We start from the raw sequence: 22,093 nt of genomic DNA on the forward strand, positions 1-22,093 counted from the left end.
CAATTCTAATTAGAGTCCGAAGCGGTTCATCTAATCGTTAAGACTTCTTAGTTATTTAGAATCAACAAAGCGTTCAATCCTAAACATATGCTAAAGAGAGTTCAACACAACGAAGCGTACTAGTTAAACACAAAGTAGCATATAAGCACATTAAGTCGAATTGGAGACATGTAAGCAAGCATGGCGTCACTCATCTTGATTAAGCATGCAAATTCCTAAAACTATCACAAACCTAAACAAGTATCAATAATTGAAACACGAAGCGCATATTCAATCAAAGAACACTTTGGTGAATTAAATCGCAACCCTAGGAGAACCATGACCTTGGCTTCCTCAAGCATTGATTTAGATGTACAAGTTCAAGAAACAAATCGAAATAAAACCTAAATACAATTCGGAAACCTACTGCCCATAATCATCTAGCACGTCAAACATACATATTTCAATGAATTCATACAATCAAAACATAAAACCAAAGAAGTCTGAATTTATGTTCTTCATATATAAAACCGAAAATCACATCCAAGAATTCATACAATGAAATCGAAAATTGCAGAAAACCAAAAGAAAAATTACAAGACATGGATGAATCACACTTTAGAAACCTTCTAGGATTCGGCAAGAATGGATTCGATTTGGGAGAGGAGGAAGATGAGCACGGCTTGGTGGTGATGGATGAAGGTTTTTGGCTTGAATTTTCTGGATGAATTTTGGCAGAATTTCGGCTGTGTTTATGAGAGAATGGAGATGGATTTTCTGAAGGGAGGCCGAGCTATATATAGAGGAAGGAGGAGAGGAGGGGCTGCTAAGGTTTAGGATGGGCTGATCCATGTATGCACGGTTGGGATTCTTCTTTTTAATGAGATCGAATGGCTGCCCTTGCATCTTGGATTAATTCAGCTCTTATCCCCTTGTTTATCTCATGTATAGCACGGCCCAAACTCCTTGTATTTTGTTGAATGATAGGCACGGCTGAACTCCTCTTCCTCTTGTGTAACTCGGATTTGAACTCCTTCTTTATCTCTTCGAATTATCTCTTTGAATTCTGAAATTAACCTCCTTGAATTTTGAATGAATGGCTCGGCATAGGACTCCTATCTTGCACGGCTGAACTCATATTTAATTTCCTTGAATTATCTCTTCAATCTGAAAATAAGAAAAGAAAATCAATAGTAAGAGATAATGTATTTCGAAAATCATGTCCTAATCTAGACATTAGTTGTCTTAAAAAGACATATGTAATAGATGAGCTCAACTAGATTAGGAAAGTTTCTAATTTGCAAAAGGGAAACTTACTAGAGTAAGTAAGTTACTAGAACAGGAAAGTTCATTTAGGAAAGTTTCGTAATAAGAGTTTGAGTTCAAGTAGGACTTTCCAAAATGGTACGTTTCCTAGTCTAACAAGGATTCCTAATGCAAACATGACTCTCAAGATATCGCCAATGCGACCAAAACGTAGAAAGATGAAGACTCCTAATTCAACTAGGTTTCCTAGTCCTATAAGGATTCCTACTCAAACTAGGACTCTAGACCAATTCTTCGTTTTTAACTCGTTTAAGCACAAAAACACACCCATAACCATCCAAGACTCCTATTGTGACTCAATGACTCGATATTGCAACAATAATGGTTAAGCAAAGTACAAATGGAGGTAAAAACATATTAAGAATGTAGCACAAAGTGCTCCTATCAAGTCTTTGTATGGTCTTAAACAGTCACCTCGTGCTTGGTTTGGAAGATTCTCACAATTCATGAGGAAAATTGGCTACATGCAGAGTAATTCAGACCACATATTATTTCTCAAACACCAACAAGGGAAGGTAACAACCCTAATCATATATGTTGATGATATGGTAGTTACTGGTAATGATACTATTGAGGTGGACAGATTACAAAAGCAGCTAGCCACAGAGTTTGAGATGAAGGACCTAGGTACACTCAAGTACTTCTTGGGCATTGAGGTAGCCCGGGGAAGTGATGGTATCTATCTGTGTCAGAGGAAGTACATCATTGATCTACTAACGGAGACAGGTATGTTAGATTGCACTCCAATTGATACTCCTATTGACAGAACCATCGGTTAGCAGAGTACCCAGATCAAGTGCCCACTGACAAAACTCGTTATCAGAGGCTAGTTGGACGCCTGATTTATTTGTCACATACCAGGCCAGATGTTGCGTATGCAGTAAGTGTAGTGAGTCAGTTCATGCATAATCCGAGTGTGGATCATATGGATGTTGTTGTGAGGATTTTGAGATACTTGAAGTTAGCTCCAGGGAGAGGAGTAATGTTTTCTAATCACAACAATATCCTTGAGATTTGTGGCTTCACAGATGCAGACTGAGCTGGAAATATTACTGATCGAAGGTCCACATCAGGGTATTTTACCTTTGTTGGAGGCAATCTTGTTATGTGGAGGAGTAAGAAACAAAATGTGGTAGCTCGATCTAGTGCTGAAGCAGAATACAGAGGTATGGGTCAAGGAGTGTGCGAATTATTATGGCTTAGAAATTTGCTACAAGACTTGGGTATTAAGCCCAAATGTGCTATGCAACTGTACTATGACAACAAGACAGCTATTGATATTTCACATAATCATGTGCAACATGATCGTACAAAACATGTGGAGGTTGATCGTCATTTTATAAAAGAGAAGCTAGACGCAAAGATCATTAGTTTTCATTTTGTTTTCACAGAAGAGTAACTTGCCGATATGCTCACAAAATGAGTGTCAAAAGGTCTTTTATGATTCACGTAGCAAGTTGGGCATGATTAATATGTATGCACCAGCTTGAGGGGGAATGTTGGCGGAGTGAATCACGGATAGATTAATTGGTAGATTAGTATATATATAGGTTGATACGTGTATGAATAATCATCAAGTAATATAACTAAGTTATTCCAGTGGAGAGAGAGAGAGAGAGAGAGAGAGAGAGAGAGAGAGAGAGAGAGAGAGAGAGAGAGAGAGAGAGTGTGTGTGTGTGGTGACCGGATCAAAATCATACAGACTTGTAGTACGTGATTATTTCTGTGTTGTTATGATGATATTTACTTGCTTTTATCTCGAAATGTTTGATCTTAATTGGATTCACAAATTAACAACATCATCTTGGCTACAAGCACCGTACGGAGCAGTTGCACTTCAGCAGAAATATATAAATTGACATCATGGCTAGAGGAAATTGCAGATTTTGTTTACACTTGGATGGATTTTAAAAACTATATACTGTATGATTAGAATAAAAGAAGAATGACACAACTGATATTCAGGGTATGAACTTGAAACTACATGAAGCATATAGACCGAGAACAACATCTGGCTGGAACTGAAAGGTGTAAGCAACATTCATTTAATTAATTGGTGTAATCTATATGCATGAGAATAAATAAGTCACGCTGTAAGATTAAATAACTAGCGTGAATCAGAAGATAATAAATAAGTCTCTGTAATTTTGTAGTATTTATTGACGGTCTAACGTATACATGATTGAAAAGAGTCCAAATTTTCGAAGCAAAAATAATTAGTGTCTTATAGTTGTTTACTAATGTTGAAGCAGAGTACAGAGAAATGACTCTCAAAAGCACACATTGTAGATTAACCGTTGATAATGTTCCAACTTGCGTCTCAGATATTGTACCAAATTAAAAGGGCGGCCATAAACTTTGTTGACAGCCTTGTTGGGTTCTTGGGTTACAAAAGGACCAATTATTAGAACTCACAATTCCTAAAGTTACTTAAACACCTAAATGTCTCTACAAAGCAAATATTATAGCTTAGGGGCATCTATGTCTTGAACTAGGGCCAATGGGGACTAAATATACATTCATCTGATCATGTCATTACCACTTTTTCGCATCCTCATGGTTGGCCACTAATCCCCACTATGGCTGTGAGTCTCACATTTGATTCTCCAAATCAAAAGTTTGCATTTTATTGGTCTGGAAAGAACCTGAGGCAATCTCCAAATCATATATATTTGTAAATGTCATCTCCAGTTACAAGCGGTTTAATTTTTTGTTTAACGAAAGTCAATGAATGTACATATATATGATCTCTTTTATATACCCTAAACCTAAAATGAAGAGTTAGCTAGATAAATTTTGTCATGCCTTCTTCCTTTGTATAGTTGGTTCATGTATTTTGAACAGATTGATTTTAACTTATTTCTAAACTCTAAATCCAAATCCTAAACCATAAACACAAAGTATGCCCCAAATGAGCTAAGCCGTTTCAGATATATTACATTCCCGGTAATTCATGTTCCTCCTCTAAACAGCATTGAAATCTGTAATTAAAGGAGCATGGAAAGGGGTGGTTTTCATCCCACTCCCTTTTAATTATATTTTGATCAGACTCGAGCAAAATATAGGTAACATTCCCGTATTATCACCATGTATATATATGAAATTAAATCGAAACTTACTTTATTTTAAGTATTTTAATACCACTGATAAATTAGTCCTTCCTTCATACTTTGCAGACTCATGCAACTCCATCAACGGCACCGCGCATATTCAGGCAACTCCAAAGATGGTGTATTACACCAACACGCAAATTTTTGAGTTCATTCGTCAATTGTAATTGAATGCCATACTCCCACACACAGTCGCACTCCAACAAGTTCATAATGCAATTCATAAATGTAGCTGACAATGGCAAATATGGAAGCTTGTCGAGTTTGAAGGGCTAGTCAATTATATGAAGGAATCTTGTCATTTAAGTGCTACAAAAAAAAATGATGGGCCTCCATTAAAGACCCAAGCAGCAGACTATGAATGCATCCAACTTGGCTTCTTTAAATCCTTGCAATTAAATTTCCTTGTTTCCTGCGATTTACATCCTAAGGAAAATGCCAAGTAAAATCGTAATAAGATCAAACTTCATCTTCATCCCCATCTCTCGTTTGCTTCTTTATCTGATAGTGGGGAACATTTTTCTCGGTTTCTCCTTTCTGTGGACCAAACAAAGAGCAAAGGAAAGAAGGATATTTCTGCCTTTTAACTAAAGATTAAAATATCTATAATTTATTTGATATTTTTGTGAAAATTTTCATTTTTCAGTATATGGATATATATGTTACATTTTTCAATATATTCGGAAATTTTCGAAATTTTCTGATATTTTCATAATATCGACACGTGTCAAACCAACTTTAAAAAAAATAAAAAAATTATTGGTTAGGAGAATTGAAACTTTGATCTATCATTTTGTAAACACAAATTATAGTCAACTCTAATATACAAACTTATTATTATATATGACTCTTTTTATTATATATTGCATTTCATGTCTCAACATTCACCTAAAATTGAAATAAAACCGAACTAGTTATTGAGGGAAATCGAACCCTTTTGGTCTAGGAGGAAGCAATGATAGACCTTACTCTTATGAGGAAAATTCAACATATCTTATTCACCATATTTATTCTCTAATGAGATGTAATCAAGTGAAACATATTGACACAATCTGAAGCACAATCTTCACAAAGCTATGGTTATGGTCAAAGTCGAGAAATGTTTGATCCGAACGTGAACTACTAGTATCACAACCCACAATCAATCATCCACAACCCATATGGTTGGCATATAAGTTAGTATATGCAAAATTGTAAAGGGACAATATCATTTAATGACTATTATTCACAATATACTCAAGGACATGATGAAGATAGTGAAAATTGTGTATCTCATAGATCTTGTATGTGGTTCTAAACCACTCATGTAATTTCATGTTTAATGTATCATATGTAAATAAGGCGTGATGACCTAACATCCATTTAAGTAATAATGCTCGACGATTATTTCACCTCATATTACTATAACTCACTATAAACTAATAGTTATATAATAATTTCTTATGACATATTCTAGATAATTGATCAAATAAATATTTCTCAAAGTTTTATTTAAAAATTTCATGTTTTTATATAAATTTCCATCAATTTACTTAATTATTTTTTTAAATCGAATTTATCCGAAATTTCCAATTTTCAGATCCTCGATATTTTCGTTCTCGCCGAAATTTTAGTCCTTACTTTTAACACATAAAATCTAAGTTGGGTTTGCTCAGAAATTCAGAGGCATGAACTCTAATTGTCACTGCAAAGTGTAAAGGCATGAACAAGTAGGATCCTTGTGACTTTTGGTGAGTTGTGCGTGTTTCATTGTTGATTCAAATGTAGAGTGATCGTGGATTTTTATCATATTGGCTTATCTTTTATCAAAAGATGATTTTGATCTTGATGAATTGATTGTTTTTTTAGCACATCTAATCTCTGTCAAAACTGTGTAGATATATGGTTTTGGCATGTATTCCAAAAAATAATTCTTTTTTTTTATGTAATCAATGTCGGTATTCTCAAATGTTTCTTAGGACCAAATACTAATCCGCGTTAAAATAAGTCATGTTAAATTTCTCCATAGCCACTAAGAATAAATTAAAATTTAAACTCCAGTTAGCGCCAGTGAACTTGGGTATGAATCTGTAACGTGTGGTAATGGTTGTAGTTAGTGTTAAATAATTGAAGCAAGAGAGATATATAGAAACGGTTATGAGTAACCAAATTTGATTTTGTTGGGTTTTTCTACCACTAAATACAAGCGGTAGAGATCGAGACTTTAGCTCCTAAGAAGACTAACAACTAAGAAAATCATGTGGACTAATGTTTATTATGTGTGCATTCCTGGAGTGGATACATTAAATATTGGTTACGGGCAATGGTCTAAATATCGTTTTCAGTATTGTATCGGTCGAGAGGTAAAACGATATATCGGAGATATATTAGGGATATATCAATTTTATTGGGGATATATCGGTTTTATCGGATTTGCTTATTTTTAATAAAATTATACTTCAATATGTACTAAATAAACTAAAAAAACGGTACTGAGTAAACTAAAGAAAATAAATATTTGATTTTGTGACAATTAAAATACACGAACGACATCTAATAATAAAAATAGGTATTTAAGAATGATTATTTAGACTTGAAATTCATCATATATATTTAAAATATATATAAATTAAAAATATATATGAAAAAATAAAAAAAATAAAGTTTTTCAAAAAAAAGAAGAGGAAATAAATATTAAAAATTTAAAAAAATAATTAAAAAAATCAAAGTTTGACCGATATTTGACCGTTGACCATCATTTCTGCGTTGACCAATAAATTTTGACCGATATGCTCTTATCGTATCGGATTCGAAATATCGGCAATATATCGGCCGATATATCAGATATTTCGAACACTGGTTACGGGACATTAAGGCTCTTGAAACCTACACAACGTTTAGCATGGCCTCAAGAGGAGACCGAGGTTATCGACCTATAACTCTTTAATTCTTAAGTTTGTGCTCGATTAATAAGTGGGATGGTTATAGATTAGAAGTGGATACCCTTCGACGGAATGTAGCTCCTCCCTATTAGTAGGTTGACACTTCAGATCCTTTTTCGTCCCTTTTGATGTGGGAGATAGGAGTGGGCATAAAAGCTGAAATCTCAATCCTGTCCCGAAATTCATAGGGATGACTGGATGAGATAAGAGGGATATCTAAAAACGTATGTCCAGTCTCATTTCATTATAATGGAATGGGATGTGAGACGAATAATTTATATCCCGCTTCGTCCCGTCTCGTCCTGTCCCGCAATTAAATAACTTCTAATCTTAACAGTTGAATATCTCATTATCATCGTTGATTCACAATTCTTAAATTTGTGATAGTACAAGATGAAGAATTCAGAGATTATAGCCTCGGCATGTGTATGCCTCCATATACATGTACTACATTATCATATATGCATCAATGCTACTCACAAAAGCTCAAAAGTCAAAACAATTAAGGTAGTAGATACAAATGTCAAAACTCGCACGTACAACACGTCATTTTAAGGAAATATATAATATATCAAAACTTTGTATAAAGTTGAAGGGAAGTGGAGTGAATCAATTGATACATCGATCCTCAGTGTCACAGATTATCCTACTTGCTAGCTTGATATTTTAAAATTAAGGATACCTTATGGAATTTCTGGGTACGTACAGTAGTACTAGCTTGATATTTTGGAAATGCATGGCACATTATGATTATGCTGAGACTCAATTTGATCAATACACAGTGTTCACAAGTTGTTGCAACTAATCAAACCAACAGCCACCGAAACAAATCAAACCAACAACATATATGCATCAGTAGCACTGAAACAAATCAACAGCATATATGCATCAGTAGCCACTGAAACAGATCAAACCAACAAACAGTAGCATCTATGCATAAGAACTTAGGTATTCTAAAATTATGGGACAGTGGGATTAGACCCATCATGTCCCGATCCCGAGTGAGATATATTCTCAAAATTCTACTGTCCCATCCCAATCATGTCTCGTGCCCAGTCCTAGTGAGAGATGAATCCCCTTCTATATATGGCAGGGATAGGTGACACTCGATCAGGTGTTTTATATTGGACCCGCAGCAAAACCATGTCTCCAACATCCAGTGGTGCCCTAGTAGAAGCCGGCCTCAACCGTGTGGTGCTAGCAGTGCTACTGTCGGACGGGTCTCTTACGCACGCTATGTCTTTGGCTTTGTCGATGTTGTTTGGCTTGGAGTCTGAGAACGTTGGGAGAGGCCGGAAACTAGTCGAAAAAGGTCTTTTTAGCTACACAGCGTACAAAGAATACTTCAAAACCAAGTGTCTAAAATAGTTTATATGATTTTTGGGTTAAATGATAGTTTATATGATACTATCATAACATACTTGATATTGTCGATCATAAAACATTAAAAAGGTAACCGTTGGAAATTTGGATATGAAACTTAATATATTATCACAAAAAATACTGATTACCACAAGGAGGAGGTTATATTTTACTTGTTAAATAAGGCAACTACAGCATCATATCATCAATTAATGTAATAGTAAATATTATTCATCATGAGGGAACGAGTGACTCAGTGACTATGACAATCCAGATTGAAGTCCCAAAACGTGACAAACCAAACCCTTTGAGATTTGCAAATTGAAGACATTAGGGAATCAAAGCTTGTGCAAGTCTCTTGGAAAATGTAAGATGTCAGTCATAGACATTTCTATTCTCATTGAAAATCAACAGTCCTCCCCCACTTCACCTCTTCCAAGCCTCTCATATAATTGCAAGCCAAATCCCAATGCCTATCCACCCCCCCCCCCCCCCCCCAAAGCTTATTTCTTGTAACTTAGCTTCAATCTGACCAAACTCCACTTGCACTACACTCCCGAGTCCCAAGTTTAAGACCATAGACCTTGTCATTGGGTTTGGCTCTCCTTAACTCCAAACAACAGCCAAATGTAATATTGTCTCATACATGATCTGTACCACCACTAGACACTCCAAAAGAATTTAGCGCAACAATGAACTTACAATATTTGGTTAGGCTGTTAGAGATTAAGGATTTGCAAACTAAAATGCGCAAAAGATTCATTCATGGAAATCTTGATTTACATACACCAAAACCTTACTAGAATTACGGCTTCAATGACGATACCCTAGCCTATAGAGACAGCACTAATCGCAAACTCTAAACAACTAATGATTGTAGAGAAGTGCAAATGACAACGACATTATAAATGACATTTGCATTCCTCTACAAGACTTTGCACCAAGCGAAAAAGAGAAATTCTACATGAGACGGTACGATTGCGGCCGACACGTGCTGAAGCTAGTAGTCACGTGACTTGCGAGCAAGACGAAGCTGCATTGTGGCAGCGCTAGACCTAACGGAGAAGACTCCATTCCAGATGTCAGTGAAAGCCCTGATGATGATGCCATGGTTGCAAGGCGCGTTGAGCTGCAAGAAACAGTTGAGAAGCTCCCGGAGATCATCTTTCGAGTATATCTCGTTCTCCAGAATCATCTGAAGCATGGAATGCCTGAAGTCCAAGTAAGGGTCGCCGGAGTCCTTCTCCACGGCCACGCTCTCCCCGCCAACTCTCCCGAACCCCTTGACTGGCGTGGCGGTCTTCGCGATGGTCTCGTGGTCAGAAAATGAAGCGTAGTCGTCGGTGTTGGGGGAGAATGTGGTGGTGGTGGAGGAGTCTTTGTTGTAGGAGCTCGAAGAAGAGTAGTACTGGTGGTGGCTCTGTTTGCGACCGCCGAACTTGGTGGAGATGGGCTTGGCTTTATTACGGAACATGTGGAAGAGCCTTGGTCTTCTGCAGCTGCTGCAGCCTATGTCGACGGCGGCGACAGTGTTGAGGAGCTTCTTTCTGGTCATGGTAGGCATTGTTGGTGAAGGAGTGAAGCAGAAGAAGAAGAAAGAAGCAAGAAGAGGAGTGAGTTGAGATGATGAGGAGGATGAAGAAGGGTAAGAAGTAATGGGAGGGTGTATATAAAAGCGTGCATGTGAGCTCCTGAGGGGTCCCTGTGGTTGCTATGATTACAGCTCTGTTTTGCTCTTTAATGACAAACTGATCTGAACTGCAAAGATAAGATTTGATATCATGGTAGTAATCATGATCGCTCTTTCTGGATACTAATTTTGACTAAGATGCATGCCTCTGGGTCTCTCAGTCTCTCATAGTCTCACACTCTCACGTGAAGGAAGGCTCATAATTAGTTTGTTTTAATGGGTTAACTATATAATATCTATGACCAAGTATGGGAAATGTTCGATGAAGAGGGTGATGGCTATGGCAAACCAAACTGAAAATCAAATAAAAATATAAAATCGATCAAGAGACCAAAAGGAAAATGAAGATAAGGGTTCGACTCATTATGAGAGTTATTGTATTGATATGAAGGTGATGATGCCCTTTCAACCAGTAGCACCTTGTACGATAGTTGAAAGGATCTTAATTTAGAATGCATGCGTACTATTGACAAAGTAGCTATTGATGAAATGTGATGGCAAGGTTGATCACCGGCCGTTTAGCAAAAGAGGCTGTAAACCTGGTGTATTTCACTTTGTTAGTTTGTTTGGAGTCGGGGTCTCTACACTTTATAAGTTGGTCAGTATAGACTTCGAGTGTGACTGTGTGAGAGACTTCCCAATCTCATTTAATGCTTCCAATGTGGTTTCTGTTAAAGATTATTCACCCGAAACTTTGTTGCAAAAATAATTATCATGAATGAAATTCTTAATGATAAAAAGAGAGTTGTATATGAGTTGTTTATTTAATAAGATTAATGAATCCAACTTAGTTTCACAGTTTAGAGCGTACCAAATATGTCGAGATTTTAAAATTTAGTCTCGCAATTTGATTTTGATTTCGGTCGAAGACTGAACGTACATGGCCAAAATCATAGGATATGTTAATAAATCAACATGTTAAATCAATTCCAACTAATAAAAGAAACTAATATAAAAGAAATCAATCCCAAGGCTCGGGGAGGAACTGCTCCGATAAGATTCCCGGCGCGGATTAATTCATAGGCTTTTTTTATAGAAGAAATAGTTTCATTAATAAGTTAAAAGGCACTTACATAATAAGTTATCTCTAGGTGTAAAAAAAGTGATAACACAGCCGTCCAAAAAAATAATAACACAGCCGTCCTAAACCCTAAATTCATTGATTCTATATAAAAATAAGTATATACAGTAGAAAGAAATTAGAGTTAAGATTGCTTGCACTCATTTCTCTATAATTTGTTTATGAACTCCATCTTTACGCGTTAAATGACTTGAGAGCAGTTCAAATTGTGAAATGGGGGTTATAATCTGCTGATTGACAACGTGATGTCCCTAAAGCTCATTGACAACTTCACAAATATAAGAGGTGGTCAGGTGGTGTCGTGGTGACTGGTGACTACAATTCTACAAATTTGTGATCGCTTAATGACCGTGCAATTATCATTTGCATCATTCATTAGAAAAAATTGTGAAAAAATGTATATGAAAAGCTTTAAAACAAGAACCACTACAGATGTGCTAATGTCCATAATAGTAGCTAGTTTGTTGCTTAAAGATTTCTAGTATAGTCTAATCAATCAAGCAACAATCACAATTCATTGACTTATCCATCCAACTGTAGGCCTGATCTTTTGCATGCTAAAGAAGAACATGGTGGGATAGGGCAGATCACAGTGAAACTTTATTCTTGATTAAGCTTGCTACATGCTCAGCAACCCACAATGATCCAGCTTCGGTGCAACAGAAAGCATGAGTATGACCCTCTTTTTCAATTGATAGAGCAGCATCAGGGACCTGCTTGCCAATCTGGGACCACGTGCATACAAAATAAGCCCAGATGTTGAAAGCCAAAAGCAAAACGATGAAGAACAGCTTATCATCATAAGTCTCATCAGTAGCATTATTATTTCAAGATTAGCAGCATTTATCTGATATGTAGTTTGTTAAGCATTCTTATTATACTGTTAATCTGATTGAGAAGAAAGTTTCCACTGTTGATAGTTATAAAAGTCATTATATTGACATCCATACAAGTTTATCAGAATATGGTAGTTTGTCACCCGTTCACAACTTCATTAACATCTACAGAAAAAAAACAAAAGTTGGTTCAAGCATGCTCCTTCAAAATTGAATGTGATAAACAATGCTAAACCTTTAAGGTTTCATGAAAGAATTAATTAGCTATCTAAAATGTCCGATCTTGTTATAATTATAAACAGAACTAGAGAAAAAAAGAGAAGTTAAAGGAAAAAAAACCCTCTTTATAACAAGTACTAAGCTATAGGCCCCTGTTCCAAACAATGGAGTTATTGCAAAGATGCAACCAGAATCGAATCTGGGAAGAGCAGGGGTTGGGAAGGTCATGAAATTAGGAGCTTATTTCTGAAGTGGCTAGAGTGAAGATGCATGCACAACTTCAACATGCACTTAGCACAAACAGGCAGAGAGACAAATTCCACTCAAACTCTTAATTTATAATAACTTTTCAAATTACCTCTTCAAACATTTGCATTGGACCCCAGTGATCATCAATGCCGAACAAAAACGCTATCTTCTGCTGATTTTCCCTCATGAATGCCCAATCTGGTGTTTCTGAAAGCTAAGACACGAGCCCTTATGGTCAGCATAATATGCTCGAAGATTAACTTTCCTACAGACTATAGGTGCATCAAATTTGGACTTTGTTGAAACGAAAGAAGGTGGCAGAAAGATAACCATTTATAACAACATGATGGCATCCGAATGTTTTTATTACAAGTCATTTCCTAAAGTTATTTGTAGAACATATGGGTAAAACTCATTATAAACAAATGTTTTCCTAAATTCTAAAACAAAGGCAGAACTTTACCTTTTGGAATTCAGTCTTTGCCAAATATAGAATATTCCTCATGGTGTGGTACTGCAAATATACAGACCAAAGACAAAGACTGATAAAAATGTAGAAAAAAAAAACACACTGAGAGGAACAAACTATTAGAAGTTTAGGACACATTCCTTTACCTTTACCAAGTGAGAGCAAGCAGCCTCAACTGCAGCAGCTGACCATGACTTCCCAAGGAATGTCCGCACAACAAACCTCAAAAGTGATCTAGGCAACAATCCCAAGAGCGCAACAATAAAGCTCAAGGCAACACAGACAAAGCGAGACCTGAAACACACTGTTTTGTCTTAATCTCTATGATGACTTATGAAGATTGTCCGAGCTCATATTGTCATATTTGAACCAAGTGCGAAGCCAAAATAAAAGGTTGAATATTAACTGACTCAGTCGTTTCTCATTAGGCATTAGTAGAGAGATGCCACTACATGTAAACTACAAAGTAAAAAGCATTGCCACTCACGACAAGAATGAACTTTACTCTGCAGTTTTCGCAATAGAAGTCTGCTTCGTGGATAGTGGATTTACAGTCAAAAACGGATATAATCCGACACAATAAGTCACCTACGATTCCCGTATACATTGTCAGGGAACAAGTTCTCCGAAGCGAGAAACCTATATGAGAAGTATGACTGATGAGTAATAAAAAGTAAATACCTTCTCTGGAGACATTTTAAACATTTCCATAGATATATATGAACCAATAGAGTGTCCTACCTGCAGCAAATCATGTATAAGTTCACAAAGAACACAGCAACAACTCAGAGCCTGAGATCATGTGAAAACAACTTAAGAACATAATTCTAGTTCAGAACCAAGAAATGCCGAGAAATTTCCATCATCAATTATTCGGCAAAGATGAGCAGCACTACTGACATTGATTTTTACTAAACCCGATACTTGTTTTCTAAATAAACCACAAATGATCATTATCTATTATTGATACTGAAATTTCAGAAATGTAGTTTATATTCATGAAAAAAGCCTATGTAAATAATAAGAGAAAAAGTGAACAAGAGAAAAGTTTGTATACCAACTTACCAAGTTACTAACACAAAATACCGTGTATACTTTGTGCACTAACTCTTTTTTAAAAAGAAGACACATGGATTAACTAGTGTGTGGGACTGATTGTTTCTTGCAATGTGATTGTGAGCAACAAAGGTGGTGGATTAACAAGTTGTTGGTGGGACTATGATTGTTTCTTGCAGTGTGATTATGAGCAGCAAAGGTGATCTGACACTGCATTGCTGATAAGCAATTGATAATGGAAATCAAAGCTAAAAGCAATTTAACCAGAAAATATGTGATTTAATATAGCTAATTAGATTTTGTACTACTTCAACACTCTTCACCGAACAACACAGCCCTTTATAAAGCCAACATCACATTGAAAAAAAAAAAGATTGAAGATGGAAAATGACCCCACCAGTAACAAAGGGACTGCAATATTTTGCAATTCCTGTTTGATGAAGTCCGTCTGCAAAAGCACAATTGAATTCAGAATTATATGTGACAAATATATACATTTCGAATGAGAAAATTGGTGTAACAGTGTCCCTGGGAAAGAACTGGAGATGAGGGAAACAAAATACAAAGGATCTGAGAACACAAAGTCACATCTGGAATTCGACATTTGGGAAGAAAATTATTCCAAGTACACATGAATTAAAAAGCTTATACTCCCAGAAGCAAAGCTCAATAGTTTTTTGGTATTGGTTCCCAACTCTGGCATAATCGAGCACATTGTATAACAACAGGCAGAACAATTAAAGAATATTTTGATTTCGTAGGTGTAACATTCAATTTGCTTTTGTACGTCGTTATATAGAGGGCACTATTAAGTGGCCGCTAAATGTACCAATAATGCAATCAGTTTACCTTGTGATCGATCTGGTCTTGTAATGAGAACAACTTTCCATGCTCCCAGTTCTATACAAGAAGAGAATAACATAACGATCATACCCGTGGGAAATCAATGAAGCATGTATAATCAACTGGATGCTTCTTATAAATCTTATAAATACTACTAAGCTCTAAAACGTTATGATAAAACTTCAAGAATAAACTTGCATGCATAATTGGTTCACAAAAAGGCCAATCATCTTTGAAAAAAATATGAACAGCATTCTTCCCTTCCGAATTTCAGTTTTTCATAGAATAATAGTTCTCAAAGGGATATAAATACTCCTACTTAATTCATCTTTAGCTTTTCTCTTCAAGAAAAAAGGCAAGAAGACTGGTAGTGGCTTTCAGTTCATCAACTCTATGGTCTGTACAGACTAATTACAATTAACAGTAAAAAATCAGAAGAAACCAAAGAAACATAAACTATCAGTGGTACATTCATTTAGTTTCCTTTCTGCTATTAAAAACTTAGCATTGGTAGTCCATTGCTTACTTCCATTCTGGGTTCATGGTAGCAAGAAAAAAGGGGCAGAAGTGAAAGTTATGGAAAGACAAGACTAGCTTTTACATAAGAAGAAAGCTGCAATACCTTTTGGGTTTGTGATATATGCCCAATAGCTGAAACAATGAAAGCAAACTAGAATAGTCATGACAATTTCAAAAGATCAATCAAATTAACATAGTACAAAAACCCAAGTCTTGCCTGTCACAGACGCTTTTTCACCCAGAAACTCATATAGAGCCTCCACAAAATCTTTATAAAATGGAACAACACCTGCAACACCCAATCGAATGACTCACATATTCCTACACAATTATATAGACAAAAAAGAAAAAGAAAAAAAAACCCACCAGGATTTCCAGGGATGAATAGAACATGTAATGTTGGATTGTCAGCTTGAATCTCCATTACTTCAGCAGTATAACTGAGCAAGAAAATTGCCCAATGAAGCAAAAGCAGAATGCTTGATATTAATTTGGAGGCAAAAGTAGGTACCTTGACACATTGCATACACGAAATGCGACACGCTTCTTCACTCGAAGCACTTCGAGTTCCGGATGTAAAATGTCGTGATCCATTTCTCTGCTCCCGCAATATAATCTAGAGAGCCTTGGCCTTATTTATGAGGATCAAGAACTGGGTTTTACTTCGAAGATATCGTATTGATTGGCAGCTAAGCAGCCTAATATAACTGCCTAATTGACAGCGAATGATGAAAGCTCTTACCAACTACCACCTAAACAAGGAAGATGATACGCAGATGACAGCAGTGGCGCTGTTAAACTAGAGCAGAGCAGTGGAGAGGTGAGAGAAGAGTACCTGAAACGTAAGAGAGTGAGAGGGGATCGTGTAACAGGAGACACGAACCCACGAAGCATGTGTGTTTTTGGGACTTTTAGAAGTTTGAAAGTTTTCGAGGACCAAACCAAATAATTCAATAAATAAAATAACTGAAAATGTCGGTGAGCTGAGGTATAATTAGTTAGTTAGTTAGTTTAACAATTAACAGGCACAACTGAGCCCCTGGCTCATGAGTTCAATCCTCACTAGAGCCGTAGAAAGGTTGAGAAATGGGTAGAGTAGTTAGAAAAATGTTCTGACTGAACAAACAGACTTGACATGTTCACCAAAGTTTTGAGAATCATAAGAAATTATAGGAAATTTCCACAAATCATCCAGGACGGATATAAATATGCTGTTTGTAACCAAGAAAACACAAAATTCTATCGGCAATTCGGAGAAGTTTTTGTGCTCGCATGCTTCTCCTCTTATATAGTCCTTTGTAACCAAGAAAACCCAAAATTCTAGTACAGAATTCCACTATGCACTAGTTAATTGATGCTTCTTCTCTTATCTAGTCCTTTGTATGTGCACGCAGCATATGTATTAAGGGGGAAGTGGGGCGGCATGATAATCTCTTTTCTTTTGGTAAATAAGAAAAAGATAGAAAGATGAGAAGCTGGATGGAATATTTTCTGTATCAACATTTCTCTTTGCATATGATTTACCCGAACCAAACCCAGTAGGAACTGACTAATTCTCATAATGCTAATTACCTTTTGCTCGAATGTTGTATTCTATACTTAATCCAGGACTTTTAAAAGATGGTATTACGTATTTGAATATATGTTTAATGTCCGATAAACCCCTTAATCTATCCGAACATTTTGGTCACTACCTAAAGAGAGAAAGTCTTCTGCTCTAGTGTTCTGAGCAAAAACTCCAAATAACTTCAGGGAATATGTCATGGTAAAACCTTTTTTTTTTAAGAATCGATGGAAGATCTTATATTAATAATTAAAAAATATATGAAACAATATGAACACATGTTGTCCTTGCGGACTATAATAGAATTTGACATGTGTGAAATAACTAGGACTAGACAAACTAGAACCTAATTAAATCTATGTTGAATCTATGAGGAAATGCTCATAAATCGACACCAAGAAACCGAAGGAGCCGGTCACTTTGGAGTGTGCAAAATGTAGGACTGTACCATGAACACAGAACACCCTTATGGGCCACAGATGAACCATGCGAAAGTACCGAGGAGAACTATTAATGCTGCAAACCCTGGATTGTAGCATCGCATGTAACTGAGAAACCATAGGAGAACATCAAGTGATACCAAGGACTAAAATATCCACGATCGTGGAAATATCGACGGTCCAAAAAATGGAAATTTCGGGAAATATCGATAGTAATAAAAAAATCGACAGAAATTACGAAGCTTGTGGAATGCTTAAACATTAAATGTCATATATATTAATTTCATTAGATAAACTTCTTATCTTGTACATATGATATAAATATATATTAATTAATTTGAAAGTGACTTAGTAAATTAGGTCAACGCACCTTTAAAATCTTGATGATTCACTAATATCCCAATTAAATTGAGTATAAGACTATAAGGTCTTTAATAACATTTAATTACATATAATAAAAGTATAACTAATAAAATTATGTTTTGAGAATATATAGATTAAAAGTTGGTATGTGTTAATAAACGATGTTGTTGCACCAGAGGTTTGGTTGTTTGGTTGATACCATGACAACCATGGTTCGAGTCTCAATGAAGTTGGGTTTTTCCAAATTTAATTGAGTTTTGTTGAATTTGGCCGAATTCAAGGTGTTGGGCCGCGAGAATAGTGCGATATATTGTATGTTTCGGCGAAATATCCGTATATATCGCACGAAATGAATTTGGTATGTGTAGATAATTTCGCAATCCGAGAAAAATAAAATTTTCGGCGATATTTCGGCGAAAATATCAATTTTTCAGACCATGAGTGATACAACCTCCAGGATCCCAAATCCAAGTCAAGTAGTGAGTAGGCCTCAAAGCCAAGCCCCAAAGCCCACTTTCCAGACCTGTCAAGGCCTACACCACTCAAGGCCCACAACAAAGGAACTAAAAATGCTCTCTGCACCCAATAGAGACTGACCTTTGACCGCCACCATGATTCTAGCACCGCCAACTGCCCTTGTAGTTGAGCCCACTGACGGAGATAACCATGACCACCGAGAACATGTAGTCTTCACTGACAAGATCCACCCATTTGGTCTTTGATTGGAGTTCAAAGCATTCTAACCCCCACATGAAGCCATGACGCCCACTAACCCCGATCTAGCAACACCGAGAATAGGTCTAGACACCACATGGCTTCTAGCTGTGTCGCCGGGTAAACCACCATCAACCCGATTTGACAAAGCTATACTGATTCAAATTGAGATCTAAACAAACATCTCTGACAACCAACAACATCGTTGACGAAGCAAGATTGAAACCCAATCATCCCAATATCGCCGAATCTCTTTCCACTTTAGCCGTGCTTGCATGGGACTAAGACGGTCAACCTTTGGCAATGTCTTAATCCATGAGGATCTCATTGTTTCACCTCCCCAAAACCCATGAAGGATTTGATGGTAGGAGGTTATCACAAACCATGGTGAAAATCGAACTCTGGCATGGGGCATGAGGTGAGACGTGCGTGACAAATTCAACACCAAGGATGGTGCCAGATTAGCACTTTGTCGACAGCAGAGAGGTGTGCCGAGAGGCCAACGACGGCTCAGTCCTAACCCTAGCAGAGCAAGTCTGCTAGGTTTCATCTTGTAAATAGGTACAATACGTCAAGGTACAACATTGGTTATGTGATTCTATTTATTTTATTATTTTGTTTTTTAAACGACGATATCGTCAATATAATGATAAGTAGGAAAGTCTACATAAACATGGAATTGGCTCCATAAGACTTCGAGACATTAGAACCATGTAAAATAAATTAAAGTTTAGCTAACCAAACCCTAATAGTCTCAATACTGAAAAACCATGGCATGAATTCAGAAAAGAACTAGTAACCAAAGTGCCCTTAAATGCAAGACAACGCTCACTTATTGAAAAAAAAAAACAGAACCCCCCTACGCATAGGGGGTATCTTCGGGATCAATACTAACTAAATCCTTCGATAGACACCTAAAGACTAAAGCACCAAACAAGACTCATAGGAACGTCAAGGCCCAGTTGATTTGGGCACGCAACTCCGACACCCAGCCATCAAGTTTGCTGGCCAAAAGCATGTCGTCTTCAACCGCATGCCTCCCATCAAAGAGGATTAACCTAAAGACATCAGTTGTCTTCCTGGCGTGAAAGGACACCAAACTCCCACAAGGATGCCAAATCCCGACAATTAGATCTCCAATTGCAGTCACACTACCGTCAACTGTTACGACCCGAATCTTTTTGTCTTCTTCTCATATTGAGAGTCGTACTAAGTATAACAACTCTAAAAAATTGACTTTTCGATGCATAAGTTGTTCGGGAAAACTTACTTCACGAAAGTTGTAGGGCTCGTCGATACGAAATTCGTGGACACTCGCCACGCCTAAATCGGAGTTCGTATGAAGAAGTTACGATTCAAAAAAGGTTTTTTAGGTATTTTTAGAAAATAGTATAAATATGAAAATTAAAGAGAAAAATTGGGAGAATTCGGGTCTAGTACTTTTCACGCGAAGAAGAAAAACCCAAATTTTTCCTCCAGAGCTGCCAAATTTGGGCCATCGGATCTCCGTCGTCCGGCCACTCCAGACCAGCGCACCGGTCCCGTTTGAAATGTTGATGCGTCTCCTGTCGATTGGTGGCAGCGCCACCCGCTATCTCACCGCCGTTTGGGAGTGGTGAAGCCCAGAAGGTCCCCCAAAAGTGTAAAATTTCGCCGATCTTCTCCTCGTCGGAATTCCCTCCTCCAGCCACCAATCGTTGAGATTCTTGTCTCATTTTGAAGGTCTCATTCCATACTACAAACCCTCCAAAGGATTTAACCCAAATCGTTTTGTGCTAGGAGAATCGAAGAAAACAAATTCTAGGGTTTGGAATTGGGGCTTCCGGATTTGATGCAATTGGACGATTTAGGCTCAAAATTGGTTGTTATTGTGAACTGAAAAGTTGTTAGAAATAATCATTTAGATTGTGGTGGTAAAATTTGGTTGTCATTGGTGGTTGTCGGAATACAAGCGGCTGGCCGCCACTTCCAACTGTGCTAGGGGTGGTTGCCGCCGTGTCGGAGAAGTTTTTGATGGATTTTTGAGTTGTTTAATGATAGAGGGGTGTAAGAATTTCCGTAGAATTTTTGGAGGAGTTTTGAGGTTGTTTGGGCAATTATTTTTCCGTATTTATCCGTAAAAATGTGTGGTAGCGATTCATAAATTGGAGAACCTTCGATGTTAGGACTCGTTAATATTTTGATGAGTGTATGGAGGTTGTTAGTGAAGTTGAGGAATTTTTGGTTGAGGTTGTATTGATTTGGGTGAGTGGAAGCGGTTAGATTCTTTTTATTAATTATATCGAGCTGTGGTAATTAATTTTAATGTCTATTAACAGAATGTGAGGAGACTCGAGTCGAGGAGGTTTGAAACCGACCCTCGGTGTAGCTCGGTTACGTGGACATTTATTTTTAAATATATTCATGCATCATTTTTTAGTATTTATTATCTTAGAATTATATTTTGTTATACGAATATTTATTTGGAAATGAGATTTTTGAGAATTTACGATTTATTGAGAAATTACCGAAGATGAGATTTCGGAAATATATATATATTCTATTTTGATATAGACGGTTGGAGATCGTATGTGGTATTATTTTTGGTCATTTAAATGAATTGAACTATGAGTGGCTTGATCCCTTTTCAAAAGAGTACGTAGGCAACCTGACCAAGGTTTGGGTGCGGGTGCAACTGCCATTATTTAGATTAAATATAGGTTGTATTACTGGTGTGGATGATGATTGATACGTTGTGAGTTCAGTTAATTTTGGTTGCTTTGTGTTTTCATCGATTGATGGTGGATATGATTTTGAATACTTGTATCGGTTTTGGGGTTATAGTTGCAGTAAAGTTCTCTTTGATTAATGTTAAATAGTAATTGTTATTGCTCTTTTCTCATGAACGCCCTATCAACTCGGCTATTCAATTGGAATCAACGAGGTATAGGCAAGCCCTATCAACTTGGTTATTCGATTAGAATCAACAAGGTATAAGCAAGCCTTATCAACTCGGTTGTTCCATTAGAATCAACGAGGTATAGACAACATATATTTACTGTTGAATATGGGGCTTTCAGATGATGATGATGATTCTAGCACCGTATATATATATATATATATATATATATATATATATATATATATATATATATATATATATTCCACCTTATGGTGTCGGTGGCTACCCCGAGTAGTTCACCCAAGCATTTTCTGCCTTGGAGGCGATGTGGTATGTCAACAATGCCACGAAAGCTCGTTACCCTATCCGTTAGCGCGACGTGACGGTTTCGGGAGTATGAGAGTACACATTTATTTTGCCAGGGAGGGGCACGTTGGTGAGAGCTAGTAGATTGTTTTGATATCATTTTCC

General features: G+C 36.8%; 2 protein-coding genes across 4 annotated transcripts; both read right to left on the minus strand.

Annotated features, from left to right (window-relative positions):
- Positions 1-9,657: 9,657 nt before the first annotated feature.
- On the minus strand, positions 9,658-10,262 carry LOC126799930 (transcription repressor OFP6-like). The gene has a single exon (XM_050527193.1). The coding sequence runs from the start codon at positions 10,260-10,262 to the stop codon at positions 9,699-9,701; it is 564 nt and encodes a 187-aa protein (XP_050383150.1). The 3' UTR covers positions 9,658-9,698.
- Positions 10,263-11,814: 1,552 nt separating this feature from the next.
- Positions 11,815-16,703, minus strand: LOC126797927 (uncharacterized). Of its 3 annotated transcripts, none has more exons than XM_050524694.1 (13): positions 16,496-16,703; positions 16,172-16,291; positions 16,027-16,100; positions 15,878-15,949; positions 15,764-15,792; positions 15,148-15,198; positions 14,696-14,746; positions 13,924-13,983; positions 13,748-13,830; positions 13,389-13,536; positions 13,237-13,287; positions 12,883-12,987; positions 11,815-12,194 (listed from the first exon to the last, which is right to left on the minus strand). In XM_050524694.1, the coding sequence occupies exons 1-13, from the start codon at positions 16,552-16,554 to the stop codon at positions 12,057-12,059; spliced, it is 1,041 nt and encodes a 346-aa protein (XP_050380651.1). In that variant the 5' UTR covers positions 16,555-16,703; the 3' UTR covers positions 11,815-12,056. The 3 variants fall into 3 exon arrangements, with proteins under 3 accessions (XP_050380651.1, XP_050380650.1, XP_050380649.1); XM_050524693.1 differs by having other exon boundaries at positions 16,172-16,412; positions 16,496-16,658; XM_050524692.1 differs by having other exon boundaries at positions 13,924-14,034; positions 16,172-16,412; positions 16,496-16,658.
- Between the last annotated feature and the right edge of the window lie 5,390 nt (positions 16,704-22,093).

The sequence above is a fragment of the Argentina anserina genome, chromosome 6, assembly GCF_933775445.1.
Source record: "Argentina anserina chromosome 6, drPotAnse1.1, whole genome shotgun sequence".
Classification (NCBI taxonomy): Eukaryota; Viridiplantae; Streptophyta; class Magnoliopsida; order Rosales; family Rosaceae; genus Argentina; species Argentina anserina.

Bases quoted from the DNA above. Each gene is read 5' to 3' on its own strand.
- LOC126797927 (XM_050524694.1), bottom strand. From the start codon at position 16,554: ATGCTTCGTGGGTTCGTGTCTCCTGTTACACGATCCCCTCTCACTCTC. The intron at 13,831-13,923 runs GTATTTACTTTT...CGGGAATCGTAG, and splicing joins TTAAAATGTCTCCAGAGAAG to GTGACTTATTGTGTCGGATT. The intron at 13,537-13,747 runs GTAAAGTTCATT...AGTGTGTTTCAG, and splicing joins TCTATTGCGAAAACTGCAGA to GTCTCGCTTTGTCTGTGTTG.
- LOC126799930 (XM_050527193.1), bottom strand. From the start codon at position 10,262: ATGCCTACCATGACCAGAAAGAAGCTCCTCAACACTGTCGCCGCCGTC.